General features: G+C 49.4%; 1 protein-coding gene across 1 annotated transcript in view; it reads left to right on the top strand.

Annotated features, from left to right (window-relative positions):
• Positions 1 to 14,221: 14,221 nt before the first annotated feature.
• Positions 14,222 to 20,191, top strand: part of CIBAR2 (CBY1 interacting BAR domain containing 2) — a 152,155-nt gene continuing 146,185 nt past the window's right edge. The window contains exon 1 of the mRNA XM_078668368.1: positions 14,222 to 14,645. Within this exon, the coding sequence (XP_078524494.1) occupies positions 14,626 to 14,645 (20 nt within the window). The 5' untranslated portion in view covers positions 14,222 to 14,625. The remainder of the gene's footprint in view (positions 14,646 to 20,191) is intronic.

The following is a 20,191-nucleotide window of genomic DNA, read 5'->3' as shown; positions in this document are numbered from 1 at the left end:
ATCCATGTATTTAAAAAGGGAGACGCACCTCTCAGGATGTTTATCGCAGTATACAGTTGCGAATATTAGGAGGGCTGCCGTCCAGTTCTCAATTGTCATGGGCACCTTAGGCCTTTTGGCAACCCCAGCTCTTCTTTTGAACCCTCTTTTGCCCTTAGCACACTGTGTAGAAATGTCAGCATTTCTACGTAATTCTCTTTTCTAAATCTTTTCTTTAGTTGCCAGCAGGATGTGGGCTCCCAAAGGCTTTGTCACCCACATGTATGGCATCTTCTTGAGTTTTATCTCATGGCTCTCCTTTACGAAGTCTCCTCGTACCCCATATCATCCATTCCCTTCTCAGCCGTCTTGTCTTTGCTTGTCGCTGCCTCCCATCCATCACCCTGTCGACCTACTGCTGCTCCCCCTTTTTTCGTATCTCCTTCCGAGTGTGCTTCTGTACCCACCCCGTATCTTTCCCATAAAAACCTTTCCGCAAGTGTACCTCCCCTTCTGCGTCACCTCTATGTGCATCCGTCCCCACCGAAATCCCGACCTTTGGTAATCTTAGCTGACTACGCCCTTTTTTGCCCTTACCTGGCATAAAGGTTGGCGCTTGCACCGGATCCAGCCGCCTAACCAGTCGTGCAGGGGATCGAACCACTATGTCCCGAGCTGGACGCTCTCCTTTCTTGGACACTTGTAACACACTAGGCACCTCATTACTATGACCTCCCCCCTCCATCCTTCTTGTGCTCCCTCTTCGCTCTCAATGATCTCCCCCTCCTCAATATTCTTTTCATCAAAATATGTGTCAGTTCCATTTTTACGCACTCATCACCCATCATCCTGTGAACCCATGCCGCTGCACTTTACCGCCTACAGCGGATTAGAGCCTCTACAGGGGTGTGGAATTTAATAAAATATCTACTTGTCCACGGGACAGGTTGCTTCTTAAATCTACTTGTACTGTAACAAAATCCACTTGTCCCTTTGGTGCCATGTAGTGCGGCGACAAAATATGGCAGCAGTCTCATTATATAAGCGCTGTGATATAGACTCTCTGATTATGCCAGGGCTCATACCATAGTAGTGTTTGAATACTTACAATCCCCTTATGTTGCCACGATTCCACAGATCCACATACTGGGGCTGAACGGAGTGGTAAGCAATAGTTCCAGGGTTAGAATGCCCTTTTAAGTCTGTGCAAACCTACTAACTTGCATGTTTTAAGGGTTTTCAACACGTCTTCTCTAATTGTTTCCCATACTGAAAAATGTTGGACTTTTACTCCTGACAATGGCAGAGGTAAACCTTATTCCAGAGTTGGGGAAAAAAGTGGTTGGAGAGAAAGTGAACTTGCAAACACTCAGATTTTTGCATGAGCTAATCTACACATGCATACATGTTCATGTTAAAATGCAGTTCACAAATATTTTCGAGGAGTACTCTTTCTTGTTCTACTTCTGTAAATTCTTGGGAAGTCACGAAAGCCGTATAGCTGCACTTAATGCACGGACATATACCATGGGTGCACTTTTAAGACTTTCTCTAATAATTGGCCCCGAATTTGGTCTGGCATTGACCATGACCTTTTGCGCTTATTAAAATTCTGTCTCTCTCTATATATAACAGCTGGCTTCACTGTGAGTGGCAGTATTCTGCTCTTTCACAAGGAGCATATCGGCAGACAAACTAGTTTTGTTCAGTGCCAGTAACTACTGTGGCAGTGTTTGCTTTTTGAGACCAAACTTTTTGGGGGGATTTTGCAAATGTTTGTTATAATGGCGAGGGCCCGGTAGGTCCCACACCAATAAGGTTTTACAAAAACCATGCCAAAACAATAATAAAACATGACTAATACATTAACACAACATTGAAAAATGTCTGTTTTAGATACCACTTGTATTAGGATGCTGACGTCATATGACAGGAGGACATGAGGTACGGTTGTCCCATTGCCGTTTTCTTCTGACATGAATATTTTAATGTCTCAGCCAGTGTGTAAAAATAGAGATAATTACCCAGAGTCAGCATTTTTCCCCAATTACAGTCCATACTTAGAACAGTATTTATAAAAACAATGCACTTTAAAATGTGTTCTAGAGGTTCCTTAATTACACCTGACTAGGGCTGCCCCCTGGCCGATTTTTTTACAGGCACCACCGGTATTTTAATGTCCCAGCTCGTACAAAAATTTGCAAAACCACCTAAACAAGAAGTTTTAGCCCTTATCTGTACATAATTCAAAGAGCAAATATAAATGGAAAACACTTTTAAATGGATTCTAGAGCTGCAAAGATTCCCGACTGTTAAATATAGGAAAAACTGAAGGAAAAGTAATGGTACAAATGTATACATGCAATTTTATAAATAGTTCTATTTAGAACCTTGGGAGGTTCGAGGTTGCTGCCTGCACCTGCGCCTGCTGCCCGCTCCTACTGGGACCAGACTGCCAGCAGTCACCGTAACCTTTTTCCAGCAGCTTTCAGCCGTTTTTTTGCTTAATATTTTCTCCCTGTTGTGCCACTGTTATTGTGTCCATTTCTGTCTTGCCACTTTTATTGTGTCCATTGTGTCTTGTTTCTAATTCCTTTGTATCGCCGCTGCTACCCCTGCTGCCCCCCCCCCCCCCCGGAAAACCCCGCTCCAACCTCCCAGCCTCTTCTCCCTCCCATCTTCCCTACCTAATGGCGGCCGCTGCGGGGGAGCGCGAGTAAGACCTCTGACCCTAGGTCTAGGTCCACTCTCTTCCCGCAACTCTGCAGTGCCGTCTCTTGCCCTCAAGACCCCAAACTCCTCCTTGGTAGGTTCGAGGCTGCTACCCGAGTCAGCGCCTGCTGCCCGCGCTCACTGGGACCAGGCTGTCTGCAGCCACCACAACCTTTTTCCAGCCGCTTTAAGCCATTTTTTGGCTTAATATTTTCACCCTCTTGTGCCACTGTTATTGAGTCCATTTGTGTCTTGTTAGGTCTCGCCTGTCGATGCGCATGCGCATTGAGCTTGCGAGACTATTGCGGCTTAACCACTCTTTAACTAACAAGCAAGGAATCGTGGCGATTCCTTGCAGTGCCCGTGACTTTTAAGCTCAATGCGCATGTGCATTGAGCTTAAAAGCGCGTGCACATCAGTTCCCTCAGCCGCACTCCAGGCCCCTGCTGTTTTCACACCCTCTCCCCGCTCCGCCCCCTCCCCTGCCCGCCGTGTCGCAGATCACAGAAACTTGTTTATTTACTTTCAAGGGCACGGCCGCTAGGCCGTGCCTCCCCTACTCTCCTCCCCCCTCCTCCTCCTACTCTCCTCCCCTGCCTGCCGTGTCGCACCTCTCCCCTCTCCCCGCTCCGCCCCCTCCCCTGCCCGCCGTGTCGCAGATCACAGAAGCTTGTTATCAGCCTGTGTACATTCTTATCTCTGGCTTGTTTGTTGTGACTTCAAAACAATGAAGGAGTTTTTATACATTCATTCTCGGTAGCTGTGCCTATGTTTATCTGAATCCTACGCGCTCCGCTGTTTTCCAGCACTTCTCAAATGCAAGTAGGCACTCTGCTTTAGGGTACTGCATGCCAGTTTTCCGTATGAACCATTGCACTCCTAGTGCCCGCGGACAAAACTTTTACCTCCGCTGTCTGGCCTGCGGCCGTAGTACCTTCATTTGATTATGTAATCCGAGTGAGTGAGCGTGGACTCAAGCGCCCATCCGCTTACTCGTTTAACGTTGTGAAATACATTTCTTTTTGGGGAAAATTCACTTTCTAAGAGGTTTGCCATTTATGTGCCGTCTGGTTATTAAATCATTCGAGTAGGCACTGCAGCCTGACTCCTTGTGTTTTTGTTGAAAGTAAAACACGTTGTACGGTCCTTGTAAACTTCTTTTTTTTTCTTTGTGTGTTTTTGCTAGTTGCGCGTCCTGGCTGTCAGATTGCGATCCGACAGGGCTGTTAAACAAGGGATTGGAGTTTTAGTCAGAGGTGCCCTGCGGTGATGCCCAGGGGAGCCCGCCAGCCCGCTTCCCGGAAGAGCCACGTGACCGACATCTCTCTTTCACCGTGACCCACAGTACTGCTGCTGTTCAGGGCTGGTTGTTCTCCGAATGCAATTATTTATAGTCAACAACACGTTCCTCTCGTCTCTCATCCATCCGTGCCCTCAAGAGATACGCATCTTATTTTCGAACGCATGTTTAAAGTGGCGGGTTCTCCGCAAACGGGTTGTTGGTGTTGCATGGGTACTCTCTGATCGAATTGTTGAGCAACTGGGGGTATATGTATTCTGCTGGTGAGCTTTAAGCTGGCTTGGCACTTCTGAGGATATGTTGAAGGTATTACTGGATTTTCCTGCCAATTGCTACTCTTAGTGTTTGAGTGCCTGATCCTTTGACACCCAGGCTGATTCCCACTTCTTTACTTGCCCTTAATTATCCGATTCACTGTTTCTCTAGGGTGCTGTGCCTATTGGTGTCAAAGCTTCTATGTTAAATAAGTACACTTTTTTTAAATTTGAGGAGACTTTATCATATTTTCAATAATTATCACGGAAGGAAGCCTATCCTTGGGTGTCTGTGATCGTTCACCAGTGGCACCCTCACCCTCACTCACCCTCACTCACCCTCACCCACACTCACCCTCACCCTCACTCACCCTCAACGCCTCACCCTCACTCACTCTCAACCCCTCACCCTCACTCACCTCAACACCTCACCCTCACCCTCACTCACCCTCAACCGTTCACCCCTCAACCCCTCACTCACCCTCACTCTCACTCACCCTCACTCACCCTCAACGCCTCAGCCTCACCCTCACTCACCCTCACCCTCACACTCACTCCCCCTCAACCCCTCACCCTCACTCACCCTCACCCTCACTCACCCTCAACCCCTCACACTCACTCACCCTCAACACCTCACCCTCACTCACCCTCAACCGTTCACCCTCAACCCCTCACTCACCCTCACTCTCACTCACCCTCAACCCCTCCCCTCACTCACCCTCACTCACCCTCACTCACCCTCACTCACCCTCGCCCTTACTCACCCTCACTCACCCTCACCCTCACTCACCCTCACCCTCACTCACCCTCAATCACCCTCACCCTCACTCACCCTCAACCCCTAACCCTCACTCACCCTCACTCACCCTCACCCTCACTCACCCCCACCCACCCTCACCCTCACTCACCCTCTATCACCCTCACCCTCACTCACCCTCACTCACCCTCACCCTCACTCACCCTCACTCACCCTCAGCCTCACTCACCCTCAACCCCTCACCCTCACTCACCCTCACTCACCCTCACCCTCCCTCAACCCCTCACCCTCACTCACCCTCATCCCCTCAGCCTCCCCCTCACTCACCCTCAACCCCTCACCCTCAACACCTCACTCACCCTCACTCTCACTCACCCTCACTCACCCTCACTCACCCTCAACCCCTCACCCTCACCCTCACTCGCCCTCAATCACCCTCACCCTCACTCACCCTCACCCTCACTCACCCTCAACGCCTCACCCTCAATCACCCTCACCCTCACTCACCCTCAACCCCTCACCCTCACTCACCCTCACCCTCACTCACCCTCACTCACCCTCACTCACCCTCACCCTCACTCACCCTCAACCCCTCACCCTCACCCACCCTCACCCTCACCCTCCCTCAACCCCTCACCCTCACTCACCCTCATCCCCTCAGCCTCCCCCTCACTCACCCTCACCCCTCACCCTCAACACCTCACTCACCCTCACTCTCACTCACCCTCAGTCACCCTCACTCACACTCAACCCCTCACCCTCACCCTCACTCGCCCTCAATCACCCTCACCCTCACTCACCCTCACCCTCACTCACCCTCAACCCCTCACCCTCAATCACCCTCACCCTCACTCACCCTCAACCCCTCACCCTCACCCTCACTCACCCTCACCTTCACCCTCTCACCCTCAACCCCTCACCCTCACTCACCCTCAACCCCTCAACCACCCTCAACCCCTCACCCTCACTCACCCTCACTCACACTCACTCACCCTCACTCACCCCCACCCTCACTCACACTCACTCACCCTCACTCACCCTCACTCACCCTCACCCTCACTCACCCTCACCCACACTCACCCTCACCCTCACTCACCCTCAACACCTCACCCTCACTCACCCTCAACCCCTCACCCTCACCCTCACCCTCACCCTCACTCACCCTCAACCCCTTACCCTCAATCACCCTCACCCTCACTCAGCCTCAACCCCTCACCCTCACTCACCCTCAACCCCTCACCCTCACTCACCCTCAACCCCTCACCCTCACTCACCCTCAACCCCTCACCCTCACTCACCCTCACCCTCACTCACCCTCACTCACCCTCACCCTCACTCACCCTCACTCACCCTCACTCACCCTCACCCACACTCACCCTCACCCTCACTCACCCTCAACGCCTCACCCTCACCCTCACTCACCCTCAACCGTTCACCCTCAACCCCTCACTCACCCTCACTCTCACTCACCCTCACTTACCCTCAACCCCTCAGCCTCACCCTCACTCACCCTCACCCTCACTCACCCTCAACCCCTCACCCTCACTCACCCTCACCCTCACTCACCCTCAACCCCTCACACTCACTCACCCTCACTCACCCTCAACTCCTCACCCTCACTCACCCTCAACACCTCAGCCTCACCCTCACTCACCCTCAACGCCTCACCCTCAACCCCTCACCCTCACTCACCCTCACCCTCACTCACCCTCAACTCCTCACCCTCAACACCTCACCCTCAACCCCTCACCCTCACTCACCCTCACAACACATATTGTGTTACAATAGGTGTCACATTTGCGGAAGATAAAACTATCTAGAGATGTATTACAAAGAACAGTGGTCCCTATGTGCATTTAATATACAGTACAAAATAATCATATACTTGATAAGTAATATGTCTTCTGTCCGTCCGGACAGGATTTATTAAGTTTTAAATCCAAAGATGAAGTTTTTTAAGGAAAGGGATGTCAAGTGGGCACAGCCGTGACCCTCAACATACAAGACAAAACAACAGAAAAGCAATGTAAACAAGGCAAAGGAATAAGTCTGCGTACTTGTACTTCAGTAAGGCAGGCATAAGTTACAGAAAAACACTCCATTGCATTTTGTAAATTTTGACATAAATAATGCGCATATGGGGTTTAAAAGTCGACGACGTTTCGATGCCTATAGGAATAGAGGCATCATCATCAGGACAAGAGTTGGCACTATTGTTGTCTTGAACAAGAGCAATAAAAAATGCCTTTCAATTACATTTATTCATTCAACTGAAATCGCTCCCCGGAATGCCTGATCAATGGATCTGACGGTGCGCATTGGCTTAGTCGGCGGGTCTGATAACCCGGTGGTTCAGGACAATGTTCATAAGTAAAAAAGTATTGCCGGGACTCTGACGCTGCAATGGCGGCGTAGCGTAATAGCTACTTGGTGAGTGCGACGGCACTATGGCGGGAGTGGCGATCTGATCGTCACTCCCGCCATAATGCCGTCGCACTCACCAAGTAGCTATTACGCTACGCCGCCATTGCAGCGTCAGAGTCCCGGCAATACTTTTTTACTTATGAACATTGTCCTGAACCACCGGGTTATCAGACCCGCCGACTAAGCCAATGCGCACCGCCAGATCCATTGATCAGGCATTCCGGGGAGCGATTTCAGTTGAATGAATAAATGTAATTGAAAGGCATTTTTTATTGCTCTTGTTCAAGACAACAATAGTGCCAACTCTTGTCCTGATGATGATGCCTCTATTCCTATAGGCATCGAAACGTCGTCGACTTTTAAACCCCATATGCGCATTATTTATGTCAAAATTTACAAAATGCAATGGAGTGTTTTTCTGTAACTTATGCCTGCCTTACTGAAGTACAAGTACGCAGACTTATTCCTTTGCCTTGTTTACATTGCTTTTCTGTTGTTTTGTCTTGTATGTTGAGGGTCACGGCTGTGCCCACTTGACATCCCTTTCCTTAAAAAACTTCATCTTTGGATTTAAAACTTAATAAATCCTGTCCGGACGGACAGAAGACATATTACTTATCAAGTATATGATTATTTTGTACTGTATATTAAATGCACATAGGGACCACTGTTCTTTGTAATATGTAATGCCCAAGGTCCCTACGCTATACCTTTAGGGTTCCCTTGTTTTTTGAAACCTATCTAGAGATGTAGCATAACGACCAGAGCTGCCATATAAGTCACGTAAATACAAAACATGTTGCATTCCAAATGCTATAGGTGTCACATTTGCAAACGTTATAACTATTGGCATTGTAAATGACAAAGCCATCAATATAGCAATTTTAACATCGCAAAAATAAATAAATTATGTCATTTACAAGACCAATAACTACAACTTTTCTAATGCGAGACCTATTGCATTCCAACCCCACTCATCCACGCTACGCCACTCACACACGCAACGCCACTCACACACGCAACGCCACTCACACACGCAACGCCACTCACACACGCAACGCCACTCACACACGCTACGCCACTCACATACGCAACGCCACTCACACACGCAACGCCACTCACACACGCAACGCCACTCACACACGCCACTCATCCACGCAACGCCACTCATCCACGCAACGCCACTCATCCACGCAACACCACTCTTCCATTTGCAAAAGGAAAAATTTCTAACTATTCTGTTGCGAGACCTATTGCATTTTCAGTGCTTGTTTGTGTCTTACCACTGTTATTGTGTCCATTGTGTCTTGTTTCTAATTCCTCCAGACCGCTGATGGTGCCCCTGCTGCCCCACCACCCTGGAAACCCCCGCTCCTGCATCCCAGCCTCGCCTCCCTCCCACCTCCCATACTTAATGGCAGCCGCTGCTTGGGAGCGTGAGTGAGACCTCTGACCCTTGGTCTAGGTCCACTCTCTCCCCGCAGCTACGCAGTGCCGTCACTTGCCCTCCAGACCCCAACCTCCTCATTGGGAGGTTTGAGGTTGTTGCCAGAGCTTGCGCCTGCTGCCTGCTCCTACTGAGACTGCCTGCAGCCACCGTAACCTTTTTCCAGCCGCTTTTAGCCATTTTTTGGCTTAATATTTTCTCCCTCTTGTCCCACTGTTATTGTGTCCATTTGTGTCTTGTTTGTGTCGTACCACTGTTATTGTGTCCATTGTGTCTTGTTTCTAATTCCTCCATATCGCCACGGCTGCCTCTGCCTGCGGCTCCTCCCCCCCAGTAGCCCCCGCTCCCACCTCCCAGCCTTTCCTCCCTTCCACCTCCGCTACTTAATGGTGGCCGCTGCAGGGAGCGCTAGTGAAACCTCTGACCCTCGGTCTGGTCCACTCTCTCCCTGCAGCTCCGCAGTGCTGTCTCTTGCCCTCCAGACCCCGACCTCCTCCTTGGGAGGTTCGAGGCTGCTGCTCGCACCTGCGCCTGCTGCAGGCTCCTACTGGAACCAGACTGCCAGCAGCCACGTAACCATTTTCCAGCCGCTGTCAGACGTTTTTTGGCTTAATATTTTCTCCCTGTTGTGCCACTGTTATTGTGTCCATTTGTATCTTGTTTGTGTCTTGCCACTGTTATTTGTGTCCATTGTGTCTTGTTTGTGTCTTATCACTGTTATTGTGTTCATTGTGTCTTGTTTCTAATTTCTCCGTATCGCGGCTGCTGCCCCTGCAGCCGTTCCCCCCCATAAACCCCCGCTCCAACCTCCCAGCCTCTCCTCCCTCTCACCTCCCCTACTTAATGGTGGCTGCTGCGGGGGAGCGCGAGTGAGACCTCTGACCATCGGTCTAGGCCCACTCTCTCCCCGCAGCTCTGCAGTGCTGTCTTTTGCCCTCCAGACTCTGACCTCATCTTTGGGAGGTTCGAGGCTGTTGCCCACACATGTGCCCCACTCCTACTGGGACCCAACTACCTGCAGCCACCCTAACCTTTTTCCAGCCACTTTCAGCCCTTTTTGGCTTAATATTTTCTCCCCGTTGTGCCACTGTTATTGTGTCCATTTGTGTCTTACCACTGTTATTGTATCTTGTTTGTGTCTTGCCACTGTTATTGTGTCCATTGTGTCTTGTTTCTAATTCCTCCATATCGCCGCTGCTGCCCCTGGAAACCCCTGCTACCACCTCCCAGCCTCTCCTCCCGCCCACCTCCCCTAATTAATGGTGGCCGCTGCAAGGGAGCGCGAATGAGACCTCTGACCCTAGGTCTAGGTCCTCTCTCTCCCCGCAGCTCCGCAGTGCCATCTCTTGCCCTCAAGACCCCGAACTCCACCTTGGGAGGTTCGAGGCTGCTACCCGAGTCTGAGCCTGCTGCCCTCTCCTACTGGGACCAGACTGCCTACAGCCACCGTAACCTTTTTATTGTATCCCTGTTGTGCCACTGTTATTGTGTCTATTTGTGTCTTGTTTGTGTCTTGCGACTGTTATTGTGTCCATTGTGTCTTGTTTCTAATTCCTCCTTACCGCCGCTGCTGCCCCTGCGGCCCCTCCCCCCCGGAAACGAGCCCTCCCACCTCCCAGCCTCTCCTCTCTCCCTCCTCCCCTACTTAATCACTGTTGCGCGCAGCAGGTGCAACACCGGCGCGCCAAAGGCAAGCCCATCTGCACCCGTCCACGACCCGCCATCCCTGACGGATACAAAATGCAAAAAAAGGACTGCCCACACTGCCCAGGAGGAGGACTCGCCATCTTACACAAGAGGTCCCTCCTACTCCCCACCTCCAGCACGAGTGACCCCCCTCTCCAACACAGAGCAACTCCACTTCCAGATCCAAATAAGCCCCAGAACCATACTGCGTGGGACCCTCATCTACAGACCCCTGTACCCTGCGCCTCTTCCGCCACCACCATTGCCAACCTCACCGCACCCCACGCCATTGCTTCCATGGAATACATTCTCATCGGAGACCTAAACTTCTACCTCGACATCCGCAGCGACCCCGACTCCACCACCCTTCTTGACAACTTCTCTAACCTCGGACTGAAGCAACTCATCACCACACCCACCCACAGAACCAGACACACCCTGGACCCCATCTTCGCAGGAGGGACTAATATCCACTTCAGCAACACCGCAGAACCCGTCTGGACAGACCACCAATGTGTACACTTCACCTTCAACACCACTACCGCTCTCAAACCCGTCCAGCGACCGCCACGGAGGAACGGAGCAAGAAGACAGAAGACCTCCTCAACACCATCCTCCTCTATGACAACCCCCTCCCCCACGACGACCAACGCCAACTCTGCAGCCAAAGAACTACTCCACTTGATCAGCAGCGGCGCTAACAAGCTTGTACCCCTCCGCCACCCCATCAAACATCGCCCCCTGAAGGCCACCTGGTTCACCACTGACCTCCAAGAAGCCAGGCACTCCTGCAGGTGCCTCGAGAGACTCTGGAGAAACAGGAAAACCACTAAGACCAGAACAACTACAGAAACACCATGAAGGAATACCAACAGCGCATTAGAGCCACCAAGCAGACCTTTATCAGGAACAAGACCCTCACCAATGCAAGCAACACAAAAGAACTCTTCAACATCATACAGCAATTCACCAAACCCCCCAGGAAAGCCACGGATGTCACTCCTTCTCAAGACCTCTGCAACAAGCTCAGCTCCTACTTCCACCAGAAAATCAAGGCCCTCCACGACAATTTCAGCGAGCAGACTCCGGACATCGCCCCCCTCCCCACCACCGACAACCAGCCGACCATCACCACCTGGAAACCTGCCACCACTGAAGACACCACCTCGACCATGAAGAACACCCACTTAGGAGGCCCCACGGACCCATGTCCACCGCACATCTACCACAGAGCCACTGTCGCCATAGCACCCGAACTAGGCCGGACCATCAACGCCTCCCTCGATTCCGGCATCTTCCCTGATGACTGGCAGCGGGCAGAGGTCAAGCCTCTCCTCAAGAAACCCTTGGCCGACCCGACGGGCCTGAAAAACTACCTGCCCAAAGTCACCGAGAGATTCATCAACACCCAATTGACCACCTTCATCGAAGAGAACACCATTCTCGACCCCACCCAATCTGGATTTCGCAGCAACCACAGCACCAAGACCGCCCTCCTTGCCGCCACCGATGACATCCGCATGCTACTTGACCGGGGCCACACTGCGACCCTCATCGTACTAGATCTCTCTGCAGCCTTCGACACCGTCTCCCATCGTACTCTTTCAGCCAGACTCCATGACGCCGGTATATGAGGAACTACCCTCGACTGGATCCGCACATTCCTCTCCGGCAGAACCCAAAGGATCAGACTCCCCCCTCCTCTCCAAACCTAATGACATCAACTGTGGAGTACCCCAAAAATCCTTGCTCAGCCCCACGCTCTTCAACATCTACATGGCCCCTCTCGCCTTCATCGTCAGACAGCATGGGCTCAGCATAGTATCTTACGCCGATGACACCCAGCTCATCCTCTTGCTCACGAGGAACCCCGAAGACACCAGACTCAGCTTCCAAGAAGGAATGAAAGACGTCGTGACCTGGATGAGCAACAGCTTCCTAAGACTCAACTCTGAGAAGACAGAGGTCCTCATCCTCGGACCCTCCACCACGGCGTGGGACAGCTCCTGGTGGCCCCCTGCCCTCGGAAATCCACCCACCCTGACGGACCATGCCCGGAACCTCGGCATTATCCTAGACTTTCCCTTACCCAGTCCCGCCAGATCAACCCAGTCGCCTCCACCTGCTTCAACTCCCTCTGCATCCTCCGCAAGACCTTCAAGTGGATCCTCCCCCAAATGCAAGAAGACCTCACCCACGTTCTCATAACCAGCAGACTGGACTACGGCAACGTCCTCTCCGCCGGAATCAATAAAACCCTGCTTCACAAGCTCCAAACCATCCAAAACACCCCAGTCAGACTCCTCCTCGGAACCCCACGACATGAGAAATGACCCAGCACCTACGAGACCTCCACTTGCTCCCCATCGAAAAGAGAGCAACCTTTAAGCTACTTACCCAAGCCTACAAATACCTCCACAACATCAAACCCTAATACCTCAATGAAAGAGTCTACTTCCACGTGCCTAAAAAGGGACCTCCGTTCCGCGGACCTCGCCCTGGCAGAGACCCCACACATCCACAGAACCAGAGTAGGCAGAAGAGCCTTCTCCTACGTCACAGCAAAGACCTGGAACGAGCTCACAGTCAGCATCAGACGCTACCCCACCCTGCACAAACTTTCAGGATGTTCCTCAAGACCTGGCTCTTTGACTGATCTGGAGTTGCACCCCCTCCACCAGCGCCTTGAGACCCTCACCAGTGGGTAGCGTGCTTTACAAACCACTGATTGATTGATTGATTGATTGAGTATCATGTCCATGCCTGTGGACACTCTTAAACTACAACAAATAGCCGGTATTTCCTTTTTGGAAAGGTGACTACGCTACCCCAGATTGATTATTAATGTAAACAAAGTGAAAAAGCATCATAATGTTTGACTGTTCTCATGGCCTCCTCTGCCGACTGGGAGGGCCAATTGTCATGTTTGGGTGGGTCTGGCACACCTGGCCCACTCGCTAGAACCGGGCCTGGGTAGAATGCTTTTGTGTACGTCTGCTTGTTTGTTTCTGTATGTGTGCATGCATGCTTGAGAATATATAGCATTGTGCCACACAACAACATATAACGGTATGACATTAAGAAGTTGCAATATTACAAAACAAGAAAATGTTAACATATCCTGTTTGGCTTTCATTTTGTGTAATGATTTAACCAATTTTGTTTACATAAATGCATTTCTGTTGTGTTTTGATATGTGCTGCAACTGGTTTAGAAGTCATTATCATTATATTTTGCCCATAGCCCTGCCCACTTGCTACACCTCGAGGTCATTTTAATGAGTAGCTGCACTTATTTTTTCCCATTTAAAGCACCGTATGTTGTCATTGTGTTTGGTGCACGATTTACGTGGCATCCCATTTTTATTGCTCGGCTGATTCACTTGCTCTTAAAGCTAACCCAAACCCTTGGCTAGGCTCTCTCTCCCCGTGAAATAGTTTGCTCGCCCACCTTTAATTATCAGGCAGTTACTTATTCTGAAAGAGAGTAAACAACAGAAGCACGCTACTATCTGCCCGAAGAGGCTTTGTCAAGTTTGCTCACTCGTGCTTCTAATACACTCTCTGGCCGCTGGGAGTGCTCTTCTCGTAACAGGGACAGGTCTCTGGAAACCTGCACGGCCCACCCCTGGGTCGGTGACGCTCGGGCATGGCCCCACCCTCTGCCCGCCTCCCCGGTCCTATCTCGGCATCTTGGCCTGCCCAAGCCCTGCTCCTGTTAGTGACTCGTCTCCAAAGTAACGGCTGTGGGCGGAGGTGTGTGTTTCTGCCCCGGCCCAGCCTGAACCCCGGACAGTGCAGGCTCCGGGCCCACAGACGCAGCCCGCTACACAAGTATATATACCCGACCATCCCCACTGGGTAGCCTGCTCCAGACAAGCCCGCCTTTCTGTTTGCCTTTTCGGAAACAAGATCCCTTTGCCACCGGTCATACGAAGCGCTAGCCGTGGGCTCGGGGCCGGTCAGTAGCAGGACTCGCTCGATACATCCGCTGTGCTTCGGCGGATTCCAGCTGCTGTCCCCCCAGAACCCTACAGGACGAGCCCGCTGCACACCTCGGAGGCGCCATGAACAGCATCATGTCCAGGTGAGGAGGAATACGGCAGCGGACTGGATGCAAGAGCAGCGCAGGCAGGAGGAACTCACTAACAGACCTGACTCTTTAGTTAGCGGCTCAATGCATTCTGGAACCTGTCGTTTCTCTTTGAAATCGCATATTGCAATCGTGTTTCATATAGCGCGTACTAGCCTCGGCGAGGCATAGAAGCGCATATATATATATATGTATATTTACAGATCCCAGCATGCAAAGATATGCTAGCTAAAAAGTCGAGACTGGTTGGAAATTGCTCAATAGACTATCATTTTGCCATTTTGTGTTGTGCGCTAGGGTCTTGCAGAACCTCTCTGCCGTCTTCCTTTTCTGCATACAAAGCAACGCAGGAAACTCAGGTGAGTGGATCGTATTGGGCAGAGAAACTGGGCTATAATGAAGGGTTGTCTAGTGTGGTAAATATTGATGGGAGAAGAATTTGGTGGTAGCTCTTGAGCCCGTACCAGTGAACAGCATTATGCCCAAAGGGTGCGTCGCTAGCTCCTCCCTGCTCGAGAGGTTGCAGGTGAATAACTCACTTGTTTGCCAAGGAATTGTGGCCAGCTTTACTTCTCTAACCTTGAGCCTGGTTAACATGCCCCTTTGCCTCCCAGAACCTCGTTGGCTTCCCCAGCCACTGGGACTGGATAGCCTCCATCCCCGGGATGGCTGTTTAGCATCACCTCTGAGCCAGGAACTATGGCTGTTTGATCTTGGCCGGTGTTACTGTTTGATCCTGCTTAGCAGAACACCCTGCTCGGCCTAGCCCCTGAACCTGACACCATGAGTAGTATTAAGCAAGCTGCTGGGTGGCAGGTTTCCTGGAGGCTTGGCACCATCATTCTCTGAGTCTGACCAGCGTAACATATTGTGAAGAATTGACTAGACTTCAGCAGTCCCTCATCACCCGAGACGGGGGTCCCATGTGTGAGGAGGGAAATGGTGAGGGGCTCCAATTTAGGCTGTCTTCGTCTCTCTGGACATGACAGCTTTTTTTTTTCTTTTCCCTTGAGCATGTACCTCTTAGATCGTATAGGTGGGGGAAAAAACATAAACAAACTGACAGACCACTGCCCACCAAGAGTGTATTATCATAATATTTGGCTGACTGGCACTTGCTATGGCCTCCTCAAAATGTTACGCAAGTTCCTTCCCCTGCTCCCGCTAGCGCATAGGACGACTACTGTCCAGGCTCTCATTTGCTCTAGGTTGGACTACTCAAATGTTTTATATTTGGGTCTCCCTGATTATTTACTTCAAAAACTCCAGGTGGTCCAAAACTCGGCGGCACGGGCAATTTTTGGCCTTCCTCGCCGAGCGAGAGCCTCTGATCTTTTACACTCTCTACACTGGTTGCCTATCCGGAAGCGGATTGTTTTTAAAACATTGACGCTGGCGCATAAAGCACTCCATGCTGTGGGAGCTGTGTATATTCAGAAGCGTCTTGCCTTCTACAAACCTATGAGATCCCTTAGATCGGAATCTCTGGGTCTGGCCAATGTTCCTACTGTTAGGAAAGCAAGGATGGGGGGACGCTCCTTCAAACGCTTGGCTCCTCAGCTATGGAATACCCTTCCTCTGTCACTCCGCTGCACTTCGAACCTGCTGGCCTTCAGAAGGGGTCTGAAGACGTGGCTTTATGGACAGTAATCTGCTTGTTCGTTTTCCTTTTTGGCCTGCCCTCTGTAGTCTGTTGTGGGCTAGAAAGCGCCGGGACACTCCTCGGAGTAGCCGAGCGCTATATAAGACACCCATAACATTAACATAATTTCCTCCCCGTGGTATGGAGGGGATCACATAGTAAGAGAGACGCTTGGAGAGGGATCTTAGGTTGGCCTCTCAATGGAATCCTAAAATTGGTCATTCGGTGTCTTCGCCCCTCCCTGCTCTGCAAATATTCGGGAAGAAAACCTACGAAGATTAACTTGGGTGGGGTAGTCCAAGAAGTCAACCTTTTTAATGTGACTTTGGTTGACTCTGCCTTCCCTACAGTGCCCCTCAAATGCTGCTCTTCTCTTCTACTAACATTTACTTTGTTTTGACTTCTACAAGAAACTTGCATAGGGCCCTTTGCTTTGAAGACTAGACCAACCCTAGGATATGGCAATGCCATCCTGCTGTAAATTTTCCTGGAAGAAGAGAGATAGCAGCTAAATTGCCCAGTATGTAGAGAGTAACAGGCCTGAGCAAGAGGAACGACCTGGAGGAACGAGAGAAAGGCTTACTAGACCTAGGATGCGAGCCTCCCCAGGATCAGCAAGGACTTTCTAGCTTTCCTGTCCAGACCTAACCCAAAGATCTTTACAACATCAGTTGGATTGAGGCTTTGCTAAAATAAAATGAGGTCAGAGCTCCACAGTTTTTCTTAAGAACCTTCCTGGGGCACTGTCGAATGTCGGCTTTGCCTGAGTACTAACGATGCCTAGCCTTGATTCTACCTCTTATATCACCTCCCACTTCTTGTTTCTTTATCTCACATGTGCTTTGTATCCACTTTGTTATTGTCCTTTATTTCTCTTTCTCATTCCTTCTCCCTTTTCTGCGTTTCTATTGCTCTGGTAATTCCTGGATCAGGATTTAGTGCTGCTCAGACCAAGAACTATTACTCTACACCTCCAGCCTGTATCGGATAATGGCAGTCCGGCACATTCTAGTGAATTAAAAGTAATTGCCTGGACTGTTTGAAGCCGAGAGAGATGCTGTACTCTTCACAGCCCCAGCAGAACACTCCCAAGTGGGCAAATTGAAGCTGACTGCTTGTGGTTAAGAAAGCGCAGCTATGCGCTCTAGTAGTTAGAGCAAAGACCCATCCTCTGCTTGGGTGACAAACCCTGCGACTGCGTATAATGTCCACTTATGGCAAAGAGCGAAAATTCCAATAGGTAAGAATAAGCGGCTTGACCAGAGCCTTTACACTCTGCCTCCTCTCTCGAAAACCAGGTTTTTGGGCTGACTTAAATGAAAAAAGTTGAATAAGGCGAGGAGCATGAAGGACAGAGGAAGGTTCCAAAGACATATCCCAAGGGGAATAACTTTTCCAATCAAATTAATATTGTAATGCTCTCATAGCAGTACAGGAGTGGTAGATGTCCTTGCTCTTTAACTAAAATCGGTCTAGGAGGTGGTTCAATCTTTTTTCTAAGACAAAAAGAAGTTAGAACAGCTTTTGGCAAGGATACATAAAAATTATGGATAACAATACCAGAAGAGGGCATCTTCAAACAGAAATCTGCTGGTTTTATAATATAACTTACAGTAAATGGTCCATAATAGTTTGGATTTCGTTTCGACCAATGACTTCTAGTAGGTAAATTGACAGATGACGACAACAACACTATAACCCCTTATCTTGTAAGACGAGGTTAGTCTTGTATCTCTTACATTGAGTCTCACAATCATTTTATTAATTTTCAACTGGTTACCAGATGTATTTGTGCCTTATTGATGATGCAAAGGGCCTCTTGAAAGGTAAGAACTGATATAGCAGGTGAAGGCAAAAAACAGGATCAAGAATGAGTCCATAAGAAGCGAAAACAAGATTGTATCTGGTGGAGCAATTTTGTGCATTATTATAAGCCAATTTGGCTGGGGGTAATACAGATTTCCAATTAGTTTAGGCTGTATGAATAAAGCAGTGTAGCTACTCTTCCAGACCCCTGTTAATTCATTTTGTTTTGTCCATTAGTTTGAGTGTAGAGAGGAACCCTGAAATAAGACTATTTTAATACCTAGCGTGTCACCAGATTAAGTGCCAAAATCTAGAAGTATATTTATTTATTTGATTTATAAAGTGTATGCATCATCCCCGAAGGGACAACCCTCTGCTAGAACCAATACAAGGAAACTCTGCAATTCAATGCCCCTAAAGCAGGAACATCCAAGTGTTTACGAAACACAAAAAGGTCCTACATAAGACGCATTTCCAGAGGTAGAGCACTCCAGTGATGTGCCGCCCGATTGCCAAACGATCGACCACCCAACCTGGCTTTCCAAATTCGTGTGCTGCGGATCAGAGCTTGAAGGGAAGAGCGCATCGCCCTACTGGGTTTATAGAAAGCCACTTTGCCACGCAATATAGCTGACCCTGACTCACGCAGTGACTTATGCACATAATGGAGTAGTTTGAACCTTGCTGATACTAAGCTCCTTTTGGGTCTGTTACAGATCACTCTCTGCTTTGTTCTTTACGAGCTGAAGGCGGCCAAATAAGTAATCGGCCATTCCTAAATAGAAGGTATTACCATAGTCCAGTCTGCTCAAGATCAGAGCCTGGGTAACTGTCCAACAGCAGGATAAGGCATCCTGGATAACTTTTTCATCATGCGTAAGAAACCAAAACATCTCCCTCACACTGAGTCTATCTGGTCCTGCATCGAAAAGGAGTCCTTTGGTACGACTCCCAAATTCTTGTCGGCTCTCCTGGCTAATGGAGCCGCACCGAGAGAGGAGGGCCACCAGGTGTTATTCCATACTTTGTCTGGCATTCCACATAGCACAACTTCAGTTTTTTTCTGCGTTCAACTTCAGACAAAGTCAACGTATCCAGCTAGCCTCATCAGAGAGGCAGCCCAGTAGATTCTTGCTGGTTCGAGGCGGACGCTCATCAATGGAGAAAAGGAGCTGGGTATCATCTGCATAAGAAAATGACTTAAATCCCCGGGACTTAACAATATTCTCCAGGGGGGTGACATATATATATTAAACAAAACGAGCTTAGGGATGACCCCTCTGGTACTCCACAGTTGCCCTGCAAGGGGGTCTATTTAAACTGAGCCAAATAGAAAGAATGAGATCTGTTAGACAAAACACTCCTAACCTTTGTAGGATGGTAGAGTGCAAGCCTTCTCAATGAAGCCTACGGACTAGCTGGAAATGTGAGACAGTATCAAAGGCAGCGGACAGACCTAAAAAGATCAGGGCAACTGCCTTTTATTATTATATTGAGGAAAACAATCAGAAATAATCTTCTTGGTTAACTCATGAAGTTAAAAAAGGTATTTAACTAAAAGTCACCATTTAGTCTATTTCCAAGGGTAATAAATGAGCATAATAGGAAAAAGAATCCATAGTAACCTTTATGTTACTGCATCCTTCAGATTTAGGTAAATCAACAATAAATTCTAGTCAGATGATTTCGCAAGGTGTTAAGGACTGTAAAAATCTTACCTTGACTTGCGTATTGTTGTTACCATGTGCAAAGATATCCAAGAATTGACACATATTTTAAAATCATAATACAGAGAAGGCCTCCAAAATTGGCGAATCATCATTTTGGCTGGCTAGTTAATAGAGAGGTTGTGCTTTGCAACCCATGCCAGTCCCAAAATAAATAGATAATAAGGAGGTGCTACTAAATGAAAATACACTACTTTAGGATGCATGGAGCTACAAAGGTGAATCTTGTTCCTTGACTGGTCCTGAGGAATCTGGTGTGCCAGCAACAGCTTCCACAATAAAAGGCACCTCTTTCACGGCTACCGGAATTTTAGTTTTTTGCCCATTGCATATTCATTTAGGTTCCGGAGGACTGGATTAAGAAT

Source organism: Lissotriton helveticus, chromosome 12, assembly GCF_964261635.1.
Source record: "Lissotriton helveticus chromosome 12, aLisHel1.1, whole genome shotgun sequence".
Lineage (NCBI taxonomy): Eukaryota > Metazoa > Chordata > Amphibia > Caudata > Salamandridae > Lissotriton > Lissotriton helveticus.
This window is presented reverse-complemented; position numbering and strand designations above follow the sequence as displayed.